The sequence below is a fragment of the Periplaneta americana genome, chromosome 13 (assembly GCF_040183065.1).
Source record: "Periplaneta americana isolate PAMFEO1 chromosome 13, P.americana_PAMFEO1_priV1, whole genome shotgun sequence".
NCBI lineage: Eukaryota > Metazoa > Arthropoda > Insecta > Blattodea > Blattidae > Periplaneta > Periplaneta americana.
In genome coordinates, this window is record NC_091129.1 from 102,722,766 (window position 1) to 102,748,568 (window position 25,803).

The 25,803-nt window shown below is 34.9% G+C and overlaps 1 protein-coding gene across 2 annotated transcripts in view; it reads left to right on the forward strand.

The window, feature by feature from the left end:
* Positions 1–25,803, forward strand: part of LOC138712181 (angiomotin-like protein 1) — a 66,204-nt gene that overhangs the window by 28,183 nt on the left and 12,218 nt on the right. The window contains exons 1-8 of one of the 2 annotated variants that reach the window (XM_069843678.1): positions 1,873–1,998; positions 15,017–15,227; positions 17,605–17,824; positions 19,181–19,448; positions 20,859–21,304; positions 22,528–22,675; positions 24,119–24,401; positions 24,556–24,701. In XM_069843678.1, coding sequence (XP_069699779.1) covers positions 15,149–15,227; positions 17,605–17,824; positions 19,181–19,448; positions 20,859–21,304; positions 22,528–22,675; positions 24,119–24,401; positions 24,556–24,701 — 1,590 coding nt within the window. In that variant the 5' untranslated portion in view covers positions 1,873–1,998; positions 15,017–15,148. Of the gene's footprint in view, positions 1–1,872; positions 1,999–15,016; positions 15,228–17,604; positions 17,825–19,180; positions 19,449–20,858; positions 21,305–22,527; positions 22,676–24,118; positions 24,402–24,555; positions 24,702–25,803 lie in introns of those variants that run through there. The other variant, XM_069843677.1, reaches the window with a different exon arrangement.

The following is a 25,803-nucleotide window of genomic DNA, read 5'->3' on the forward strand; positions in this document are numbered from 1 at the left end:
TTTTTTGCCCCTTCCTCTCAATTTTACAGTCGGAGTGGGTTTTATACTGGCCATCTCTGAAGTTACTTTCAATGCCCAGCGCAAATCCGGAATATACAAGAGATAATGAGTGGTTTCTCTGGCTGCGACCTCTCATCTCGCAGTTACAGAAACCACTCACTATCTCTCGTGTAGTCTGGATTTGTGCGAGATGGGCCTTGCACCTCGTACGTCGCATGCGTCGGTTCAGAAAAACCAAAGCTTAGGAGAAACATTCCGCAGTATTTGGATTACTTCTGTATCTTCTGCTCTCCAAAGGCTATGAATTTCTCCTTTTAAACAAATATTTCAGAGCTAAGGAGACTGGAGATCTATCAATTGAAGCTCTGCACAAGGAGCCATATTATTCTGTTGAATAATAGTGATTTTTCTGATTTATTCCACACTGAATTAAAAGGAGTTACGTACCATGGAATACTGGAAGGCCCATCAGGTCTCTAAGATATTACAATGAATGGATAACACTATTTGTTCTGGCTTATATAACAAATTGAATTGAAAATGGACCTCTGGAGTGTTCGTGCTCGCGAGCACTTTTTTAATCTCATGACGAGAGCACCAAATGTCGTTGAAAGAGCTCCAGGTTGAGAACGCCTGTTCAAGAGCAAAGTTAAAAAGTAAAGGTGATAGAGGCAGTTTCTTCTTAGCCAGTATAATAACAAGAAAACAAACTGTATACCGAAATATCATTCACAGAATTTAGAAATGAATTATTGCGAAGCGCGTAATATGTATAATGAGAAAGTATGTGTTTTTTTTTTATCATTGAACAATACTATGTAGAGCATACCTGCACAAACAGCGCTCTTTCGGAGCGGGAGAGCCATGTTTACCGCTCGCCGGAACGGAGAGGAAGATAAGTCAGAATGACATAGACTTGCTTTGGTAGAGGAGAGGGAAACGACCACTCAGTTATCTAGTGGAATGCAGTGTGTAGGCCTATTCTCAGGAACTGTTTCACGTTGCTTACCTACTGCTACAGTACAGTATGGAGGAATCTAAAAGACGGAACATAACATTTAACGATTTACAGCTCGAACTTATTGATCTTCAATGTGACCTAAGGGCTAAAGATCGTTTGAATAATACTACTAGCCTGGTTGAGTTTTACAAGACTAAACATTAGCAATAATATCCACGACTACACAGGCTGGCTGTAAAAATGATTGCTATGTTTGGCTCAACATTTATGTTTGTGAGCAACTGTTTTCTGTAATCAACTTTAATAAAGGCAGACATCGAACATCTGTAACTGATATTTCATTACGATCAGTAGGCTACTGTTCCTTTCAGCTGCCAACAGCATAAAACCCCGTTTTGATGTATTGATAAATAAAAATATAACAAAATGATATTGTACATTTAAGTAGCTATAGAATTTCTATTATTTCTGTAAAATAAATATTTCTTTATTAATTAATAATAGTCCAAGATACAGTAGTTTTGCAAACACTGAACGGGAATTCATTTCATAAACACTCTTGCTAGTACTGTATTTCCTTTTGTACGAGATCACCCCTTCTTCCAGTCCACCCTTATACAGAGCACAGCTAACATCTGCATTCCGCTCATGAGCTGTGAGCCAGCTCGGAGAGCGCAAACCTTGTGCAGGCCTGATGTAGAGGATATAATATATCCTATACTATAACATTGCAAGGAGATACTGTGGAATCTGATCAATACATTTCAGTCGCCCTGCTCTATCACATGCATTTCCAAAGAGAACACGAAGTGCAAAATCGAAGCTCTGCGAATTCTGCTTTCGCGAGTGGCAGTCACGTGCTTCGCAAGGTTGTTAGGTTATCTGACACCGTGTTATCTGTCTCGCATAAGTGATGTAGATCTGTTAAGCTGAACTGTGTTTAGACTGGCGGTTATTTCCGTCTGTGGAATGTGCCGATCAAGTGTATGGTGTCCAATTGCAGGCAAGAATTTTTAAACAGGAAGGAAACATTGCAGGTATATAGTAACAAGATACAATGCAAATAGCGTAATATTATTAACTCTTAAGTGCTAAGGCATTCTTGTTTGAATCATGTTAACAAAATGTTTTTTCTTCACAAGAAAGAAAACTTTTGCTATCAAATTGTTTGTTTTCATCACTTAGGGTTGTTGCCATTTACATATCAATTCTTAGAAATCTGAACAAATTCTAAATATATTTATATAAAGAAGGTGATATACAGTAGGTTCTTCTGTTTCCCCTTACGATATCATCATCATTATTATCATCGCATGAACACAATCACTTCAGTCATCTTCACTCTACGAAGTCTTCAGCTAGGACTCCAGAACAAAAACGATACTAATGCTCTCTATCAGGAATACACCGACACGTAGAAAGTCTCTTAAGTTTCGCGAATGAAACTACAGTTGTGTTGGTTTGATTGTTTTATTTTTGTTTCAGTTTACAAACTGGGAATATGGTTCTGTGGTAAGAGAAGTAATTAATGTTGAAGGGCATGCAATATATTTTCTTTTCATATGAAACAACATTCCGAAATTAGTCTCGGGAAACAAAACATTTTTCACTATGGTTCACTAAAAATGTATCGTACTTGTCTATTATGACCGGGCAGCGCATTTTCGTTCCCAAACTAGTTAGGGAAGTTATCGATTAGTACATCCTAGCCATTTAGGATTCAATCTCTGACGCTAAATGCTTAGTCAGGACGCTACGAAAGGTATAACCTAGTTCGGTACATAATAATAATAATAATAATAATAATAATAATAATAATAATAATAATAATAATAATAATAATAATAATAATGGATCATGACAACTGTAAAGTGGGATTGCTACTAAATTGAAATGGTCTGTCCAGCTACTTTTAACCATATGAACGCACTAAAACTTCAAAACTAGCGCTCTACAAAATATTAGTGCTACATATAACAGAAAATATAATTAGATAATAATACTGAACTAGTATGTAGAATATTATACAACATAATAGTAAACATGATACACATTAACTGTATACAGAGTGTAAGGGGTTTAAGTGTCATTATGAGACGTTTGCCAACGTTGCTGGATGGGAAGGAGGGGGTTTATAAGTACACAGTACAGTTCAAGCGGGTATAGACATAGCGGTATAAAGCAGATGCTCTGTTCTAATGCAGGGGCGGACCATGATGTTGTTTACATAAAACTAGCAGCAAATACAAACTTTCAATCTCATTAAAAGAACATTATGGTAAATTTACATTTTATGTAACGATATTGCTCCATTTTTTTATTGTACGTCTAAAATATAAACAATAATCGTTTTCTGCACAAAATCACACGAACTTTTTTCTAATGCAAAATTTTAATCTCTCCCTCTTCCGTAAAGCAGTATCATTTTTAAACAAATTTCTGGTTGTATGATTTTCAAAACGGGGTAAGAGACTCGTAGTTTTTAAAAATCGTTGACGAACTGCTACAAAAGTTCGCCGATAAGGTAACCTTCTTTGAGGAAAACGTTGACGGCACATCCTTCTTGTCTCACTTGAATTACGACGACTTTCTCTATAAATTACTAACATGTCGTCGTTCCTGCAATAACTCCTATGTGACATATTTATCGATTTTCAGATTTTTGCTCTATTAAATAACTAAAATAGCGCTACAGCAAACAATAAAATATCCTATAAGTAATTATATTTCTTTCGAAAATGTAAGAATTCTCTTATGTAGGCCTACCACTGCCGTAGAATGAATAAAAGTGTTTTTCTTTCTACTGAAAAATTGTATATTTTGCACATTGAAGTTATTGCAGGAACAACGACGATATGATATTCCTAAACTATAAATGACTTCGTAAGTTGTTTATCGAATACCCTGTACTGAACTGTCATCCGCTCTGCAGTAGACCTATGGAAGGGAGCTTGAACTCAGCTGACTCGTACTTACGTCTGTATAGAATACTGCCTGCTGAACACGGTGCCACGTCTCACGCAAGAATATTAACAAATTTAAGCATGCATTTTTATTTAATTTCACGAAAACGTAATAGAACACACAAATATTTATTTAAACTAATATTAACTCTTTGTTAGATATACCTACTGATGTAATTGTTTTCGTAATTTTACTAATGATATAAGCAGTATAACGTAAATAAAATAAGAAAAATATTTTTTTCTGGGAAACTATCAAGTTTTGACCCTATGTTGTATGGGTATTTTTGATCCTGTAGACCGTCCCCGACGACTGTGAAAAGGACGGTACTTATACCCCCTACAACTTGTATACTCTATATACAATATATGCAATTAATTCATGCAACAAAATCAGTTGTTACGGTGAACAAAACATATATTCTGAGATTATGAAATTCATATCTTTTACCATAATTGTCGGTAAAAAATTTCTTTAAGCTAAGAAAATGTTCTTCCTACGTTACATGATGTTGCAGGGACACAATTATGAGAACAAAAATCAATATACGAATTAACAATATTTATATTTTACACAATATATACAAATAATTCATTTAGAGAGAGAAGGATTTGATTAATTCATCAGCCCTCCAGTAAGGGTGACCACAAGGATCCAGAATACAGAACAGTTATGTTTTTAAGTCGATTAATTAAAAAAATACTAAATTTTTGATTTGGGATTCGCTTGATGCCAAAATGTCATATTGGCAAAATTACCTTTCTTGAAAATATACAACCTATTATGCGTTGTAGTGAACGAAAACATACATTTTGAAGTTATTAAATGCAAATCTTTTACTAACGTCACATAAAATTTGTTTAAATTGAGAAAATGTTCTTTCTACGTCACATGACATTACAGGGGCATATTTATAATACATTATATCACAGCACAGATCATCATTTTACATGAACCAGGGTATGTTTCCATTTCTTATGCTGAAATAGTCCTTCCCAAATTCGAATATGATCAACTGTAACGTAGATCTTGCTGGAAGTATTCTTTTGAAAGAAATAAAATGAAAAAATAAAGAAATATTGTATAGTTTACAAATTAAGTTAAATTAATTTAGACTCTAGCGACATTGGAATAGGACAAACTTGAGGAGCAACAGTAATTACAAATTATTTATTATCAGCAATTCCATAGGCTACTTAGATATTGATAAAAATTAAATTCAACAAAATTAATAAGAAACAGTCTATTCCTCGTCCAACCATTCATTCCACGGGCCCACTTACAAAATTATTTAAAAATACAGTTCAATATTAAACACAATATAACATAGATTGATAAATTAAAATAATATTAACACAAAAGTCTGAATGAAAATTCAACTTACTCAGTATTAGAATCAGATTACAATGTAGTCGTAACTTGGTGTTTTACATATACATCATCGACGATGAAGCGTCTGTATTGTACTATGATTCATAGTCTATGCGTACCTGCTTGCAATTCTACCCTACTTATGCATTCACGTGACGTAATAGATATACTAGAAGAAACTATTCTATCCGCTGTACGTATGGGAACAAATGCGCTGTCTGATTATCACTTTAATATTGCAGAACTCGCGATTATAAATCAAACGAGTTTCAGCACAAGTCAGTAACTGCTCTCGATGCCGAAATATGACTGAAAGAGACTGCGTGGCACTTCTAATTTTATACGCAACTTACGCGCCTCATGCCCGTAGCATAGGGAGGTGGCTTGATCACGCTAATTACATCGGTTGATGATCTAACTATTAATAACATTAGCATTTGGCTGTGGCTCATATCTTCTTACGGCAAGGATTTGAAATTCTGCCATTTTTTGTATCCCCGAACGGGTGTGAAAACAGAAAAGATAATTTACGTAAAAAAGTTACTAGAAAACTAACAAGTTGTACAGTCTTAGACACAAAAAATTACCGATCTCCTGTAGCGTGAATGTGTCATAAGTCCACTTTGGACAGCGCCTGGTTTACACGACTAGGGAAAGGATTTTTTTAAGTTGGTTATTTAACGACGCTGTATCAACAATTAGGTTATTTAGCGTTGGTGAGATTGGTGATAGCGAGATGGTATTTGGCGAAATGAGGCCGAGGATTAGTCATAGATTACCTGGCATTCACCTTATGGTTGGGGAAAACCTTGGAAAAAACCCAACTAGGTAATCAGCCCAAGCGGGGATCGAACCCGTGGAAAGGATGTTTATTTGGCACCTAATTTACCCTTTGAAGATATCTTTATTATAGATAATTTATAACACTTGACAGAAGAAGCAAAAAGAAAACAAAGGAAAGATAGAGCAGAGAGCGGGACCGTGCAGTATACATTCTGCGACCTTGTCAGTCACAAGTGTTACTGTTCGGGGGTTTATTCTAATATTAGGCCTATGAATGAATTCATTAACAGGACTTTTTTGCTATAATTGAATTGTTACAGTTGGCCAATCAAATTTTCTAAACAATAATAAAATACTCCCATCTTATAATGTATTGACATAATTTGAATCACTCGGGATAAGGAAATTAGATTGTCTTCTGGCAAAATGTAACCAACCAAAACAAAATTTTACAGGTGAAGGGGAAAAACATGTTTGATAATTTATTATAATATAGATTTTGATGGACACAATTTAATGAAATTACCTCATTTTCCTTTAATCTGTACCTTGCAATCTTAAACCAGTGTGTAAAGAGGCTCAAAATGCATTAAAATAAGCGAAAAAGGAATTTTAGAAAAACAAAAAAGAGAGTTACGAGTTTTTTTCAGTATATCATCGTACTATTTTTCGTACCATTTGAGCTAATCAATGTAAACGTGCAGATCTAGCTTTCAGGTATAGTTCCCTGTGAAGCTTATTTGAATAATTTCAAGGGAAAAAATTGTTCCGGGGCCGGGTATCGAACCCGAGACCTTTGGCTAAGCGCACCAACGCTCAACCGACTGAGTTACCCAGGAAATCTACCAACTCAATTTTTCCCTTTATATCCACATACCTCAAAGTGGGTTGACAAACCGTCAAACATCCAACATTGAGTGCACACAAACTCTGTGTGACTTGAATTGTGGTTTTCTGTTAACGAACAGTGACTTGTATTGTGCAAATCTAGCTATCAAGGAAGCTGATTTGAATAATTTCAAGGGTAAAATTGTTCAGGGGCCGGATATCGAACCCGGAATCTTTGGCTAATCGCACCAACGCTCTACCAAGTGAACTCTCCAGGAACTCTACCATACACCGACCGATTAGCCAAAGGTCTCGGGTTCGATACCCGACCCTGGAACAATTTTTCCCTTGAAATTATTCAAATCAGCTTCATAGGGAGTTATACCTGAAAGCTAGATTTGCATAATACACATCACTGTTCGTTCGTTAACAGAAAATATTTTCATTTTATCTACTCTGTAATTACATTGTTGAGTGGATTAAATAAATAAATAAATAAATAAATTAATTAATTAATTAATTAATTAATTTATTTATTTATTTATTTATTTATTTGACGGTTTGTCAGGCCACTTTGAGGTATGTGGATATAAAAGGAAAAAATTGAGTCTGGATCTGGTAGAGTTTCTGGGTAGCTCAGTCTGTAGAGTGTTGGTGCACATAGTCAAAGGTCCCGGGTTCGATACCCGGCCGCGGAACAAATTTTTCCCTTGAAATTATTCAATGTAAACGTGTTAAAGAAACACACGCACGCACACAGGTAAAAAAAAATCATTGTAGAACTTCTTCTTGATACAACCTCGGCAGTTTAGGGGCAAGGGAATTGTGAATCCAAAAAGTTTGAAAGCCATTAATTGAAGGGCTGGTGTAAGAGGGAGGTAACTCCAAAATTTACAAACTGTAATTTATTCTGTCTACATACAGAGAAAATTAGTGGTATGTTTAGTACAAGAACGAGGTAGATCAGCTGAAAATTGAGCGTGTTGCAAGATATTGAAACTTACCTCGCTTATGTGTTTGGCGCGAGAGGGAAACAGTTAATCGTCTGTCCTGAGAAATGTGGTATCACCTCCTGTACCAGACTCTTCAGTTCCTCCTGATATTACACCTCATTCACAATAGTATAATGGTAGTGCTAATTTAACCCTTGTTATAATAAAATCATTAATGTTGATAAAGCGTCGTAAAATAACCTACTTAAAAATAAAAAAATAAATTAAAAATATTAGTGTACAATGAAGTCTGAACACTTACCTTTGCTGCAGGTTCGTTACTGTAGAGATGTTTCTTTTCTCTGGAAAGTACTAACGCTCGTCTGGGTCTAAATAAGTTAGGCGTCTTCCTGTCTGACAGTGTTGTTTCATGATATTATGAAGAACAGTTCTTATTTCAACATACAATTCTTTGAAAAGAAGTGACTTGGATAAGTTGGCAGTTCGTTAGTAGTAGAATATCTTACTTCAAGTAGCTGATGGTATGCTTTCTTTCACCACTGTTGTGTGTAACCAAAGTTCCGAGTCATCCTTCTTTAGAATTGACAGACAGATACTCTGCTTTGTCATCGAACTAATATTTGCAGTGCAACAGGTTGGCCACTGTAATCATTGTTGGGAAGTTGAAGAACCGTATCACTATTCTGTTCATACACATGTGCGGATATTTGAAATAATTTGTTTAAAAAACAGTGCCGACATTTTTGCGGAATTACACGTTTTTAGCATACGTGAAAAAGTGGTTTTGATCATTTCGTCTGTATGTCTGGCAGCCAGTCCGCATTTTTGTCTGTGTACAGCGATTTCTGTATATTGTTGGTCGGATTTGATTCATACAATCAGTATGTACGAATCAGTTTATCGAAGAACGACGCGTATGAAATATAGTGATTTCAATAAAAGTTAAATGGGCCAATATTTTAAATGAGAAAGACGCTATGGCACCCAACTTCGAGAATCGTCTGACGATTTTCTTTGGTTTTTATCTATTTATTTTACGATGCTTTATCACCTGCTGTAGTTAATCTAGAGTCTGAGCGAGATGAAGATGATAATGTCAGCGAAATGAGTTCAGGATCCAGCGCCGGAAATTACTCAGCATTTGCTCTTAATGGATCGAGGGAAAACTCCGGGAAAACCTCAACCAGATTTGAACCCGGGTCCATTCGTTTCACGGTCACACATGATTTTCTTTGTGATTTTTGTAGTGAGAGAAATTCATGTAGACTAATTATTACTACTTTCAGTTGAAAATTATGAAAGCCCATACTGCTGAGCAGGTAGAATAAATAAGAAGGTACCGCCACTTGTCCTCGAATTGATTGATGATAGTTGCGAGTCGTGAAAATAGTTATTACTCGTAAACGAACCTCATATCTATCAAGAAGGTAGGTTTATGTCTAATGAGATTCATTATGAACTACTAATATACAGGGCTTTCATTTCAAAACTTCCCAGTATAAATAACTATTTATTTGAATTAAATTAAATTTAAACAAAAACACGTCAATTTAGATATTGAGGAGGAAGTTTGAATCTAGTGTTAATTACATTTTAGATTTCACCTCATCTCTGTATGCGTTTGGCGCGAGAGGGAGATACTTAATCGTCTGTCCTGAGAAATGTGGTATCACCTCCTGCACCAGACTCTTCAGTTCCTCCTGATATTACACCTCATTCACAATAGTATAATAGTAGTGCTATATTAATCCTTATTATAATAAAATTATTGATGATAAAGTGCCGTAAAATAATCTACTTTCAAACTGGAGGTGGAGCTGAGGGGATGAAACCTAAAATGCAATTAACACTGGTTTTAGAATTTCTCCTCAGTATCTAAATTGATGTGTTTTTTTTTTGTTTAAATTAAATTTAATTGAAATAGTTATTTAGACTGGGAAGTTTTGAAATGAAAGTACAGTGTTTAGCGTTCTTTTGAAATGTAAGTACTGCTTTTCATAAATAAGGAAAGAACATTAAAATTAATTACAGTATACTTGTATATGTAGTTGTTTCATGTGAATCTAAGCAGAATTAATTACGTATGTACCCAATTTAAACGAAATTCACCATCTTACTTTAGGGGTATTTTTCTGCCTATTAACAGAGTTAAAAGAAAAGCTACCGTATAAATATTGTAGTAAAAGGAACAGAATTGTATCTAAATGCGTAAAACGTATAAGAAGAGATGTTTATGTATCACATTCGTGTCACTTAATTGTCAGTGATGAAATAATTTTTGTTTTGTTGTTTCCTTCTCTCCCCTCAATGGTATGATGTTTGTGGTTTTATATCAGTTGTCTTGTGGTTTTTAGATATTTTCATTTCTGATGAAACTGCGTTTGTTAGCAGGTGTTCCGTGTTCAATGCTGTATTAACTTTTCTATCCAACTTCTACTCTAAATTTTGCTAGTGTTTCTTTTCTTGATCTGTACAGATACCATGGACCATAGTCTCTCCCCTTCCTTGAGATGTTTCTTGTGCAGCTTATATAATACAGGGTGTTTCTAAATTAGACAAACTTTGGGATCGGATAGATAACTTAATTTAAAACAGTTTTCGTTAAGGAACCCATGGACTGCGACACTTCCTTTCAGAGCAAGAGGAGTTTGTCATTACATGGTTCGATCGTACAGGAAGGTATTGAAGTAATTTAAAAGTGAATAAACAAATCATTAATGTTACAGGCACAATTTATTGACCCAAACATACAGAAAAACATAAACAAGGCAAAGGGATGTAAAGGAAAAGCACTCACTTCAGTGTTAAATAAGAAGGATGGATCCATTGCTTTACTGTCTTATCACTACAAGTGTTGGAACACACGTCCGTTGACTTTCAGACAAGCATTGCATCGAAGTGACATACTTTTTCGTACTCTTTCAAAGACGCCAGGCACCGATATTCCCCTGATTTCAGCTACTACCCAGACAATGCGTGTTGTAAGATCTTCTTCAGAGTCAACAGGGGTTTCATAAATAGGCTGACCAGATTTTTTATGGTCCAACAGGGGGCATCGGCAATTTCAAGAGAAACCACAAACACTTATCTAGTCACTATACGTTGAACTGTTGCAGAAATTACATGTAACAGTAGATACAAGAACTTTGCACACTAAATTTGTAGAGTATCTTAACTTTCTGAATTAAATGAATAAACACACATAACTTCTATACATAATTATGGCTACTAAGAATTCAATTTCAGTACTGACGCATGTATCGAAATCTTTCACATGATATTGTACACACTGAATTCTAACACACATTTTATAAGTACTGATCTGAAGAATATATCTTTTTAAGGATCTGTTCATTCCCATACAGCTTCACACTAAGTTCTTCACATGAGAAATGAAAGTTTGTTTTCACTTGTAACAAAGCTGTTTCAACTTTCATTCTTGATTTTTCATCAGTCCAGATTAAGTTAATTGTGGGGAAAAGTCTTTCAGCTGACGAATTACTAACTGAAAGACACATGATTAATGACACTTTTGAGAAGATTTTCAAATGGAATAGAATTTTTTTTATGTTGGAAAACATCACACCAATTTTCACCTGTTGGTTTTCACAAAACTTTTCATTTTTTGAACTACTTAAAAATGGACGCTGCGGCAGTTCTAACACTCCCATGCAACGCGAATGAAGACAAAGTTGGTATTCGTATGTTCTTCTCAGAGAGTGCAGAATATCTCATACTGTGCTTGCTGGTTCTTCTGTCTCATACTGAGAACCGTTGAGAAATGTGCATGAATAACAGTAGTTTCATCACGATACTTAAATATTCATGTGTGAAATGTCATTGAAACAAAATCAAAATTTCTGGGGACAAAATTAATTTCCGGGGACAAAAAGGGGACATTTGCTCCCTGGGGACAGCAACTCAAAACCGGGGACTGTCCCCGGAAATCGGGAACGTCTGGTCAGCCTATTCATAAACTACAGATAGTAATTAAATTGGATTAATGCATGGTACCGAGCTCAGGGAATAAACAAACGCGGTCGAAGAATGATACTGCACTGACGGAGTAAACATCCTGTATGGTAGCATTAAACTCCTCTTGTACTGAAATGAAGCGTTTGAGCCCATGGGTTTCTTAACGAAAAGAGTTTGAAAGAAGGTTATCTATCCGATCCAAAAGTTTGTCGGTCTAATTTAGAAACACCCTTTATAATATAGCTCTTATGACATGTTTCTCCAATGCTCTGTTAACAGTATTGATTTCTCTCTTTTTCCACACCTGCTTTGTTCAGCTTGCTTAATACTCTATGTAGAGACTGGTACAATGATACTGATTACATAGTGTCGCTGCAGCTACTGCACATATTTGCTGCCATATTGTCTGTAGGAGATGGAGGGTGAACCATCTGGGGCTCTTTATGGGTCGTAAACTATGAAGGAAAGAATGCGCCATAAACAGCGAAGGGAGGAATCAGTTATTTATATGGCAACTTGGACGTCATGGCGAATGTGGAGTTGTAATAATTGGATATCAACCTGCAATAATGAATCAACTCAAATGTAATTCTGGAACTGAGAAAGACGAAGTCAAATCTGAATAAATAGCAAATAATTCATAATGGTTTTCATATCAGACATCCACAAAAAGCAGTTGTTCTGAAAAGAAAAATTATTTTTAGATGTAGTTTGAATGTATATGAGTAAATTATGTGAGTGATTCGTTTTCACGTGACATTATACGAAGTCTGAAGAGAAAGTTGTGTAAGGCTGAAATTGATTTTAGTTTTTCACGAAAATATATGAAGACTTGAAGAGTATAGGGGAAAAACAATCAAAGTTACAGTTTTCATAAAGGTGATGCCATCATCTAATTCAGTATATTACTGCAAACTTTAGTGTTTTTTTTTTATCAAAACTGGTAAAGAAGAATTATCACCATGAATACAGTCATCCTTTCCTACTTTTTTTTTTTATTAGAAACAGCAATACATTTTGCAGTAATATACTGAATTAGAAGATATCATCACCCTTAAGAGAATTGTAACTGACTGTTTTTCTCGTGTACTCTTCATAATTATGTTTTCAGCTTCCATGATAACGAATAAGTGGTCTTCGAAATGCCTTTCTTTTTGCTTGTGTAGTGATTTTTCCAAAATTATTTAACAGATTTTGTTCGTATTGAGCATAGGGTCAATTCATGAGAGACAGATTCATATGAAACGTAATACCAATAAAAAGAGTAATGAAACTTTATTTTAAAAGTACACACAAATGTATTTACCCAAAATCTGTTACGAGTTTATTTTTTATTATTATTATTTTTATTTGTTTAAGATAATGCGCTAAATGAAATGGTATAGAGCATAAACCTTCATTTTCTTCTTATTTATTATTATTATTATTATTTATTATTTACGTAATTATGCCATTAGCCGAAAACATTTTAGACAAAGATTTCAGAGCTTTAAGATATCTATAAGAATGAGTTTTGAAGTTTCATATCCTTAGCTGTTACGAAATTGAGCAAAGAGAGGTACTGTACTATGTTATTTATAGTATCTCTTCAAGAGCTGGGTACAGAATTGTGCCTTCACTTGGAACTTCTTCAGACAGCGTTTTAGATCAACGATTGAATGAATGAAAGGGGAAATGGGAGGAGAAATATTTAAAAGGTACATGGTAAGAATCGCGTCTTTGCAAGGACACTTGGGATTCATCTTAACCTTTATGTGAGCTCCTAGCCTAAAGGTAATTTGTCTCACTTCGTTCACACAATCCCACTGAAGGGACTTCAATAAATTTTGCAGAGGAAAAAAGTCGAAAAGACCGTCAACTAGTAGAACATAGTGACGTTTTAGGTCTTGAAATTACCGAAAAGAACAACTTTTCTGAATTAACGTAACACTAGCATTCGCAAAAATGTTATATAGAAATAAAAACCGTGTTTTAACTTTTTTTTTTTGGGTAGACTAAGTTGAAAATTAATTCTCAGAAATTTAAACTTGTGGCAAGAAGCAAAGCAAGGTAGAATGACGAAACCATTCAAGCTCACTCTTTTCTAAATGAATAGTCTTCATCAAAATGTCTAAAATAGCCTATAGTTTCACAAATTCAATGGTCTTATCCCTCAGTACATCTCGTTATTTGACTACTAAGTAAGCAGTACTAATAATAAACTTGTTATAAACCACTGATACTTTAATATTTGTATCAATTTTAAATATTGATTTTTGTAAGTAGCAATAGATGTATACTTGCATACTTGCTTTTTTTTTTTTTTTTTTTTAAGATGGGACATGATAGGAGCGTTGCGACCGGAAAAACAACTGAATGTCACATAGCGTGGTAGGTCTGTTGCTATGGTAACAACAGTTGCCAAACTTACCATTCCCGTGTGGCGAGTGCTTAATAGCTCTCTTGGCGACAATTATTGTGCACACAATGTTAGCATTGGTACGTTTCGTCTTTGATTCTCTGTCGATTTTTGTATTGCTTTTTTACCTTCGCCTCAATTGTCAGTGAATGTTATAACGTCAGCCATCTTAACTTAAATTGCTAGCTTCCATCAGCTGACAGCATGGTAGTCATATTGGCAACATAGCACTGTAGTTCCAAGCTCGGCCACTTAACTGTCATGTTCCATCTTTCAAAAAAACAAGTATAGTTAAAATACACGAACGCTTGGTTTTGTTAATTTGTGCAAGATTAATTATGTAATCTGCATAACTGTACAATTTACAAATTAAGTTAGATATCTCACTTTGTGGATTATAAAAATTCCTTGCACTTATGTGCTCTCCAGAAAACGAAAGCAGGCTACGAGTATATCATCTTATTGAGTGCTTAGTACATGATTTAAATTATCTTTTGAGTTATAGTTAAAACACTACTCGTATAAACGAAAATGTTATCTGCAACATAACAAAATAATTGAATTGCAGCAAAACTCGTAGGACGTAATATAATGAGAAAATATGTCAGACATCTCCATGGCACCAACTTTTATCACAGGTTTATTCCCTTCTCCAGAATATCAGTTGAATGTCTCGAATGGTTGCCATGTTAATGATGTTACACTTTCATTTATTCACTCTGTTGCTTTAAAGTAATTTTAAGCATATCATGTGATAATGACGTCTGTTCTCTTTATTTTCAGATGATTATTTACATAACAGTTTAAGAGCCATACATTTTGAAGTGAACTCGTGACGTCCATTGCCATGGTGTACTGACGTGTCAGCTGAGTATTCGTGTTGTTACATCGTATTCTTCCAATCCAACCTCGAAAATGAGCTCTCTGCAACAGTCAAGCCGTTTCATCCCATTCACCAACAGTGCACAGAGGGCGCAGCTTATACAAGGACAAGGTAAGGAAGTACTAATATAAAGTTTTTATTTGTTTGTGTGATTATATGACTTAACAAGAAATGGGGTATGATATTCTTATCAGAAGTCGCGGGAATGGTAATACCACGAGCATAGAATGCATTTCACAAAAATGTACTTGTTATTCAGGAAACATTGTGTCTTTCTCTCCTTCTCCATAGAATCACCATTCTGATCGAAGTATATTTTCTAAAGTTTAAAAAAGTCCTTGTAGTAGAACTTCGTTCTAGAATTCTGCAGGCATTGCAGCCCATTGGACTTACTCATTGGTTTTGAAGTTGTGCTGCGTGTTTTCTTTTATGAAATAAAACAGATTGTTCCAGATCTGGACTGTATGATGGATGGGATACAAATTTACATTCGCTGTTGGAAATAAATGAATTAATATTATGTGACTGTCTTAGAAAAAAGTATGTTATTCAGATATATAGAAGTAACAAAGCATTTTTAAATGACATTTCGTATTAATTTTCAAGTATTTGAAATTTGCGTTAAATTTTATGTATCAAAACGTAAACATATTTCATTCATGTCACTGAATATTCTTTTAAATATTAATGAAATTTCTTCCATCTATACAAAATAAGTAGATGTATTCTTTTACTGCAGTCCCAACAAATAAAGGCCCCAATGAGGGGTAGAATTAAAAATATCCGTTCTCTCTGTCCCTTTTATCTTTCTCCCATTAAATAACGTCAGCTTCGGTCAGCTTTCTTTTACTCCTTCTGCTAGAACTTACAGAAAGTAAAGTCCATTACTGCTTGTCTAACAAAAAAAGTTACTGGTGAAGCTTTTGTCTGTTGAGAGGGCAGAGTGGTGTTCGAATGGGTTATAGAAAGTATTAGAGGGGGAAGAAATTCAAGTAGCATGAAATGGTACTTTAAAAGTGATGGTGCTCTCACAGAAGAATAGTTGGGCAGACTGGAGTACTAGGTCATGACACTAAACAAAACACTAATAATATGCACAGAAAAATAACTAAAATGAACAGTGAACGTTTTTCATTCATTAGCTGAAAATAGTTCTTCATGGTTTTCCTCTCTGAAAGGGAAAGAAATATAATTGCTAATGATAGGTGGTTTTGGGGATAGAATGAGAATCTACGAAAGGTTTTTGATTTGTTTAATGAAGTACACACAGATAGAAATGTAACATAATATACATTTTCGAAAGTAGTGCAAACATTCAATGGAATAGGAAAGAAAGAATTAGCCAAATGGAAAAGACAAATGAGGTGCTCAGAATAATAATGGCAGATCCCAACCGACCTTCAATTTTGAGATAGATGTATGACTGTTCTCCTGCCATTTACCTTTCATACGGTGAATATCATATTAATTGGGATATGCCAAATATCTCATATTCCACATTGAGAATTAGTCTTTAGTGGGAAAGAAAGCTTTCTCAGTGAATAAATGGCATATCCCAACTGTGTGGGCTTTTGTTTGAGTTCACTATAAGTTCATGGCGTTGTAGTCAATATGATGGTGCCACTAACACTTTTACTATACATTCATATTGTTCTTCTTTAGATATACTTAGTAAAAATGAAAGTTTTCGATTTGATCATATATAGATTATTCGTACCAGGACATAGAAATAAAGAAAACTAATCATTATCCTGTCCTGCACGGTGGCGTTGCGGTCTAAAGCATCCCGCTTAGGACTCGCATTATGGAATGCGCGCTGGTTCGAGTCCTCATGGGAGAAGATATGTTTTCATGAAATTTCGGCCAGTGTATGGGACCAGTGCCCACCCAGAATCGTGATGCACTTGGGGAGCTGTGATAGGTAGCGAAAATCTGGTTTCGCTATAATGGCTGGGGGGATCATCGTGCTGCCCACACGGTACCTCCATTCCAGTTGGATGATCGTCCACCTCTGCTTCGGCATGTGGACGTGAGGCCAGCAGCTGGCTGGTCGGTCTTGGCCCTTCAAAGGGCTGTAGCACCATGGATTTACTTTTGCATCATTATTATTTTTTTATTATTATTTTTTTTTCATTTCCATATACCATGTTTAACTAAACCGCATAAAAACAGACAAACTACTAACGACAAAGGCTCAAGAATCTACAGGTAAACTTCAAGCACCATATTTAACAAGTCCTGAAAAAATGAAGTCTTAATGTTAAAAATTCGCAGAGCTTTAAAAACAAACATAAAGTGTCATTTTTATCAAAATGAACTTCAGTTGGGATTTGCCGTTATTATTCTGAGTGCCTCAATTACAGGAGGAGAAATTTAAGTGGGAAATATTTTAAGGGGCATGTATATGATTGTGGCCTTGATTGCTTTTGGAAACGAACCAAATGCCTATTTAAGCACATTATTTGTAAATTGTTAACTCTCTGTTCAGGTGGTGGGTTCTCTCAGAGCTTGAGTGGCAGTGAGACAGATGTGTCAACATCAAACGAGAATCTTAGTCATGAGGAGCGCTATGTTATCCGACACACAGCACGTCAGGAACCCCAGGGCCAGGAAAACCTCAGCTCTAATCGTAGTAGCCTTGATGTGTCTTCCTCTTCTTACAACACACTCATCATTCACGGAGCAGGGGATGAACCCTGGACTGGCAGGTAAGCAACTTTTATATTGAACTAATTTTAGGAGACTGAGTAGGCTTTTAGTTATTCATATTTGGTATGAAATACGTGGTGTAAGTGTACAAGCAAAATTTTAGGGGTTCTGTGGAATGTCAAAAGAAGTAATTTGACATAGGGAACCCTTGATTGAACTACTTTCTATATTCTCCTAACGATGGGTTGTTCGATGCTTTTTTTTTTCCTCTCTGTTTTTGTAATAGATTTATTTTGCTTTATTTTGTCTGCATTAATTAATTTTCCATCTCTTACTTCAGACCTGGGAAACTCAGCAAGAACACTCACTGAGTCTGTTGATGGTAATGTGCAGAGCACGAAGTTGTTGGTTTAAAATTAGATAATCACTTGAACTGGAAATCACATATAGAATATAGCCTATTACTCCTAAATTAAGCCCTCCTCTACTGGCGATATGGAACACACTTAAAATGGCGTAGTTTGTATACTTTCATTCTGTGATGAAATATGGATTAATATTCTAGGACAACTCATCAATGCTAAACGAATTTTTGTCTTACAGAAGAAAGCTATAAGAATAATGGCAGGTGTGTATACCAGGATACCATGTAAAAAAATTTTCCAAAATTTAAAAATTCTGACTTTACCTTGTGAGTACATTCTTTCTCTGATGATGTTTTACATTAAACGAACATACTTACTTACGTACTGGCTTTTAACGAACCCGGAGGTTCATTGCCGCCCTCACATAAGCCCGCCATTGGTCCCTATCCTGAGCAAGATTAATCCAGTCTCTATCATCATATCCCACTTCTCTCAAATCCATTTTAATATTATCTTCCCATCTATGTCTCGGTCTCCCCAAAGGTATTTTTCCCTCCGGCTGCCCAACTAACATTCTATATGCATTTCTGGATTCGCCCATATGTGCCACATGTCCTGCCCATCTCAAACGTCTGGATTTAATGTTCCTAATTATGTCAGGTGAAGAATACAATGTGTGCAGTTCTGTGTTGTGTAACTTTCTCCATTCTTCTGTAAAACCAACATACATTTATGGGTAGTACTAATCAAAACATTCATAGCATAAATGGAATGGAAATCTCTAAACTCAGCTGTAGAAAGGTTGGTGAAAGAGATTTGAAATATGACATCCATCTGTCATTGTCAATTGATAACTGAGATTTTTAAAGAAAGTGCCATCACAAATTTTGTAGTTGCTATGTTGAACTGGTACCTGGTATGGTATTTGTTCTGTCCTGGTTTATAGATATTCGATCTTTTCATTGTCATGATGGATATATACAGTTTAAAATTGCGAAAAGAGCACTGTATTGTTATTGACAGACATTATAAAGTTGATTAAATTTACAGGTTATCAGGTATTCGTGATCTTCAAGATTCAAATACACCAGGTTACTTGAACTCCCATTCTGGGAGCTATTCTGGGTCCAACACAACAGACACTGGAAAAACTGGTGTTCAAGGACAGAAAATGGGTTCTCATTCCCCCTCCCCGTCTCTGGGAGGGAACAAAGAGACTTCAAATCGTGCCAGTTTTGATGCTACCTCAAATAGGCATTTTGATCCCAGTGTTCGCGAAATCACAGACATTCCTGATGACTACCTCAATCAATCACAGGTAAGAAAATTTGTAGCAAAATGTTAAAATTACAAATTTATCTCGTACTTCAATACTCCCCTGTCAAGAATGCCAGGCCAGTTTATGTGGAAGGGCAGGAAAGAATTAACAGATGTTATGTGTTGAAATACAGACACAAATTCTTATGTAATCTACAGTTTAAAGTTCAGAAATATTTGACGCAATTCAATCATAAATGAACTTACGAACTTAACAAAGTATTTTATAGAACTGACTATATCAGCCAAAGCAATCTGTAAGTTGAATGTATCCAGTCAACAAGATTGATTGGCAGTAATAAGGTTAAGACTTTCAGTGATTTAAAGTAGTATTGTGAGTCCATGGTCATTTGTGTGTTTAATTCAGACTTTGGTAGTCAGTTACAAATTTTGAATATGCTGACTCATTTACAATATGATTGCTTGATTTGTATTGAATTAGAAATTTTATACAAATTAACTACAGTATTTGAAAGCATACAACAAAATATGTATTAAAATATTATAGTTAAATTTTTTTATTACATTCGGTTTTGTGTGAAACTCTTGGGTAATTGCACTGTTTTGGAAAGCATTAAACCTACATTTAAAATAGAATTTGGCCTTATCTTAAAAACGAAAGGGGTTGGTGTAATTGAAGATCCACAAAATTGAAATGCTGATGTAATAGAACATTAAGACCTCGGTTTTGTTTATATGATGTTTAAAAAACAATTGTTAGTTCCATCAAGAAGCTACTTATTTGAAAGTAATGTGTTAAACAACTTCCTTCTCACTCATAATTTAATTAATGTGTATGAATTACAAATAAATGCTTTAGTTTTTACTTTTAGATTAGTTTCTTTCTGCGTTTATTACATACATGCTGTTTAACATAGCTTCAATTGGTCGGCCTAGGTGGCGTAGTCGGTAGAGTGCTGGCCTTCTGTGCGGGTTCGATCCTGGCCCAGGTCAATGGCATTTAGCTGTATAGTTAAATGTGACAGGTTTATGTCAGTAGATTTACTGGCATGTAAAAGAACTCCTACGGGAAAAAATTCCAGTACATCGGCTGATATGACCTCAGCAGTTGCGAGCGTCGTTAAATAAAACATAATTAATTAAAGCTTCAATTAGTCAGACATTTTACAGTTTCTGTGGTAACTATCCTTCTTTCCCACATACTCTTTATACATTGTTAAACTCTATTTTAAAGCATTTAACAAGCTTATATGATAGCGAACATGTAATTCAATTTACTAAGTAATCATCTTCAAATTATAGTGACTTACACTGTAACTTTGCTACTGAAATTAAGCATACCTTATGACATCTTGGTCATATTACGAAAGTCGTCAGAAATAATTTCTTTTGCTATTTCAGTAAGGTGCAATTATCATTTATTAGGATTTTTTTGCTGATTTTATTGTAGGTGTTGAAGCACTTAGCAAAGGAAGTAAAAGTTGTTCCATCATCAACCAGTGGGCCTGGCGGAAGAGATTCAAATGCTCCTCTAGTTGAAGATGGAGAACCTTCCATTAATGAGAATTCATGCTTGTCAGACCAGTTGAAACGGTTGTCACTCTCCCGAGTCGGCCCAGGTGGCAGCAGTGTGAAGGAAATTCCTACGAAATTGGATCAAGAACCTTTCCTACCTCTCGACTATGACCTTTCCAACCTTCCACCTCCACCTGAATACCCGAAATGGATGGATTCGACAGCGCAGGCATTTGTGCAGAAGTATAGAATAATGACTCGTAACAATAAAGCAGCAGAAAAACTCAGTCTCTCACGTTCACAACCAGATCTGTCACGCCTTGGCACAGGAAAAACTGTGGGGGACATGACTGGCTGCCGTGGAATTGCTACTAGTCCAAGGTAGGATTAACTCTCAATTACCCTGACCGAGACCAAAATGGACTATGTGACTTTTTTTAGAAAATGAGTTATTGACGTCATTGGCAATTTTGAGTTGAAAACTTTACACAGTGAAAGGTTTAGTTTCAAAATGATTTATTTTAGATGTATAAAATGCATACAAAAAATCAGTACATAGATCAGATGTAGGAAATTTTTTCACTTTTCTTAAAATTTACTTTGGATAACATAGCTCATTTTGATCTCGGGTGCCTCAATTAGTAGTCATCAAGATCTGTATTTTAATGCCCTAAGAATTTCCAAATAATTACCTTGGAAATAATCCTAAAGTTCAAAATCATCTATAATTATTTATGTTAAAAATTACCTTAAAAGTTGAGTAGAAGTACTGTTTCCCATTCATTTCAAGACAGTGTACAAAACCTTATTTTTGTATCAAGGACTTAACCCCACTTTCTATGTTTTTAATGACAATTCTTAATATGAATATTTCAACATTTGTCCTCATACTATTTGGTATTGAAAAATGTAGGTTTTTTATTGTTTTGCTTTATGCTCCCAGGTATGCATTATTATTATTATTATTATTATTATTATTATTATTATTATTATTATTATTGTTATTGTTATTCTTATTGTTATTATTATTGTTATTATTGTTGTTGTCAGTATCACTACCAGTCAAATTATCATTGACCATTACTGCCAGTCTAAAGTTACAAAGCTATGTAAAATAATAGTTGGCATAGATATGGTTTGTTAATACACAATTTTTGAAGTTGAAAGGTCCCTACCTGTGGGACAAGTCATTAGGTTGGTGTGTGACTGAAAACAAGGGATTAGTTAATTTTTAATATAGATTTTGTAAGCTAAATTTATCATGAGTAAATTAAAATTAAACTAAATTAATTTAGGTGAAATCTCCTGGGAAGAAATTTTCCTCTTGAGCCACTCTCTGAATACATCACTGTTTAATTTTATTATTTAGCTTCTAGCAATCTTTTGGGGTTAAAAATAACAAATGGAAATGGCATGCATTTGCATTATACTTTGTTGGAATATTCTGTAAGTGGAATAAGGAAGAAGACACAGTTGTTCGAAAGATAGTTTTGTTTGTTGTGAAACATTGATTTTAATACTGTATCATTAACGTTAAAATAAAATTTACACCAAAAATTTCAAGAATAGTTGTCAAGATCTAATATTGTAAACATAATTTTCAGGCCAAAGACTCATGGCCGTGAGGATGTTGAATCTGAAGGAAGAGAGATATGGCCTCCAGCTGAGATGGTGGAAATATTAATGCACGAAAACAGCTCATTAAAGGCGGAGCTTGAAACTTGTTATCAGAAAGTTTCCAAGTCTCAGAAGGTATGTATTGAATTAATAGAATTGAATAAAATTTATCGTACTTTCTCCTGTAATCAGCAAAGCCTCTCTGTTTTGTGGTATATTGTGGGATGTCAGGGAGAGAAGTTCTTAATCTGCGGATTAAGTGTTGATATATATTCTGAGATTGAGGTGAAGACAAGATAGACGTAATAATTCAGTTCTTGAACGTTGGAAGAGATGTAATTTCGACTCTGTCCATTGCTAGTGACGTATATACCCATAGAAACTCGAGTAATTCGAAGGTTGAATTTGCCTTTATCTTTAGATGAACAAAATGTTGAAAAGGGTATCTGTCATACTGGTTGGGGTCATTACAAATGGCTAAATAACTACTGACTATGTAAATGATAATCTAATTAAAGGAACTTTTAATGAGCTGATGTCGAAATTTTCCCACAAAGTACGTAGAAAGATCTCATAGCAGATAGACAACTATAAAAGAAAAAGTGACATGGGATTTGAGAAATCTCTGTGATTGTGTATAATGTCTATTTAGGAATTATGGCAGTGGAATTAAATGTGTACAATTTGTTGTAAGATTAAAGTGTGCAATGAACAGAACAAAATAAGCTATAACACTCGATCCTTCAATAACAATAATGGATTTATCTATTTATTACCTTAAGTTTTAAGGTAGATCTTAAAAAGTAATTGGCATGTGTCTTGCTATTGCCTTCTGTAAGGTTGGCAACATACTGCATCAGACAGGACAATTTCGTCTCGGACCATCCGATACTAGACAAGATTGTTTCGGTCTGTCCAGGACTTTCGAATGGTCTGAAACAGAATTTCGCCACGATGTACATAGTTTATTTTCCCATGCTGCTACTCTCAGTAGTGACGTGACTGTAACCAATGACGAATTGTACCAGTGATCTATTTTATGTGTTTAGAAGACAAAAATGACACAAATAGAGGTTGTTTGATTCATTCCCTGAACCAAAAAATCAATGTACTTGGCTTTATAAATGCATTAATTTCTTTCAAAACTTCTTCGCTCAGTTTATCTGATAGGTCCTTCTTATGCTGTTTTTTTTTTTTTTTTTTTTTTTTTCAATTTGTAAAATAAAAAGTGAGGAACTAAATCGAATTAAAAATACTCGTAAATACAATGTAAGAATAAAATTATACCACTGAATATAACCCACACTGGGCAGACAGTATCGTGGTTGTCCAGGCTGAATGTCCAACGCAGTATGCTAGTCTCATAACAATGCATGTAATCACAGTCACATCGGACAGTCCCAGATAAAACTGTCCTGTCCAAGCAAGATGGAATGTCTGATGCAGTATGCTGCTGGCCTAACGATTTTCCCAGATAGTTTTCGAAGTTAGCATCAAATTTTGGTCGCTTATATGTTCAAGAATGTTTTAAATATGTTTCTTACCATCTGTTGAATTAATCCTTGTTGTATGTTGCAGTTGGAGCAGGAGATTGGGAAGGTTCATCGTGCACATGAAGAACTTGTCCAGTCTTCCGAGAGACGTGAACGTCTAGAACGAGCCGCAAGGGCACGCCTGCAAGGAGATGTTAGACGATTACAAGACTTGAACAGGAGTCTACGCGAACAGTTAGAACTTCTATCAACGCAGCTGTTGACGGGAAGGACTCAGAATCAGAGTGATTTGCCAGACATGGCAGCAGAGAATCTCCGCAAAGAACTTGGCAAACGTGAAATTTTTATAGCACAGCTTATAACACAAAGTAAGAACCTCCTCATAATGCAGAATTCTGTATGTAATGTCAGTTAATTAGACGGAATAAAGGATAAGAATAAGCTAACAAATACACGAATTCTTGTGTTTGCTACGGTTCTTATTAATGGACTTAATTTTTTGTAATTACATTTTGTCTACAGATAAGGAACTCGGAGCTGCAAAAGAACGACAGGAAATAGAACTAGCAGCTCAGCGTGCAACACTGCAGGAACAGCGGACACACATAGACATCCTTGATACTGCACTCACAAATGCTCAGGGCAATGTTGTTAGGCTGGAAGAAGAGGTAAATTAATTTTGTTTTTGTCTATAATCTTAAGGAATTTTTAAAGCTCCTACACAGGATAAGGAAAAAACTTCTTTCCTAAGTTACTTTCATTCTATGCCCTTCTCTAACATCGGAGATGTACTGTGATCTATTATTAAGAATACTTTGTTTACTTCAATAAATCCAATTAAAAGAAATAAATCAAAAGTATTTAAGTAAAAGAAATTATTGAAATAAGAAAAATCTTATTTAAATAAAAAAAATAACTGATTATGATTCTAATTTAAAAAAATCCTGATTTTTTTTTTTTTTTTCACCCTGATTTAGACAGCATTAAGGAAAACAAGTCATGTTTTACAACACCCTGGCTCTTCGTACTGTTTTATATAGCAGTGAATCTTGGACCATCAAAGCAGCAGACACATCAAGAATTAGAACAGCAGAAATGAGATTCATGAGAAAAACAGTTGATTACTCTTGGTCAGACTACAAAACTAATGCAGAAGTAGGAAAGAATTGAAAATAACCCCAGTTTTGGAAAAAGTTGCAAATCTTGAAACAGAATGATTTCGGTATGAAGACACAGTGGCAAAGGACAGCCTGCCGAAGATTTAAAGAAACTATAATTCAGTAAGAAGAAGACTACGAAGATGACCTAGGAAGAGACTACTGGACTAAAGCCTCAAGTAGGACTGGAACAGATTGTTGGCCAGACTTTGTGATAGATAGATGCTGTATAAATATAGATGATGATAATGATGATCATGACGAAAGAGGAGGAGGAGGAGAGGGAGAAGAGAAGGAAAAGGAAGACGAAGAAGAAGAAACTCCATCTGACAGCATTTTCTTTTACTTTTTCAAATATTATGTTTAATTATAATTATCTTATGCAGGGTTGTAATTTGCAAACTTCTTTCTAATAGTAGTGACTAAACTACTGAAGATACTAAGTTTTATTAAAAATAACAACTGTGTTCTGAACTTACAAAAAAAATTTATAAAAAGTATATATTGTCTTTGTAAACAGGACTAATTGATACAAATGTTGGGAATATAATAAGTATAAATTAATTGCTAGATAAGTAATACTAAAATGTATGAAAATATGTCACAATTTAAA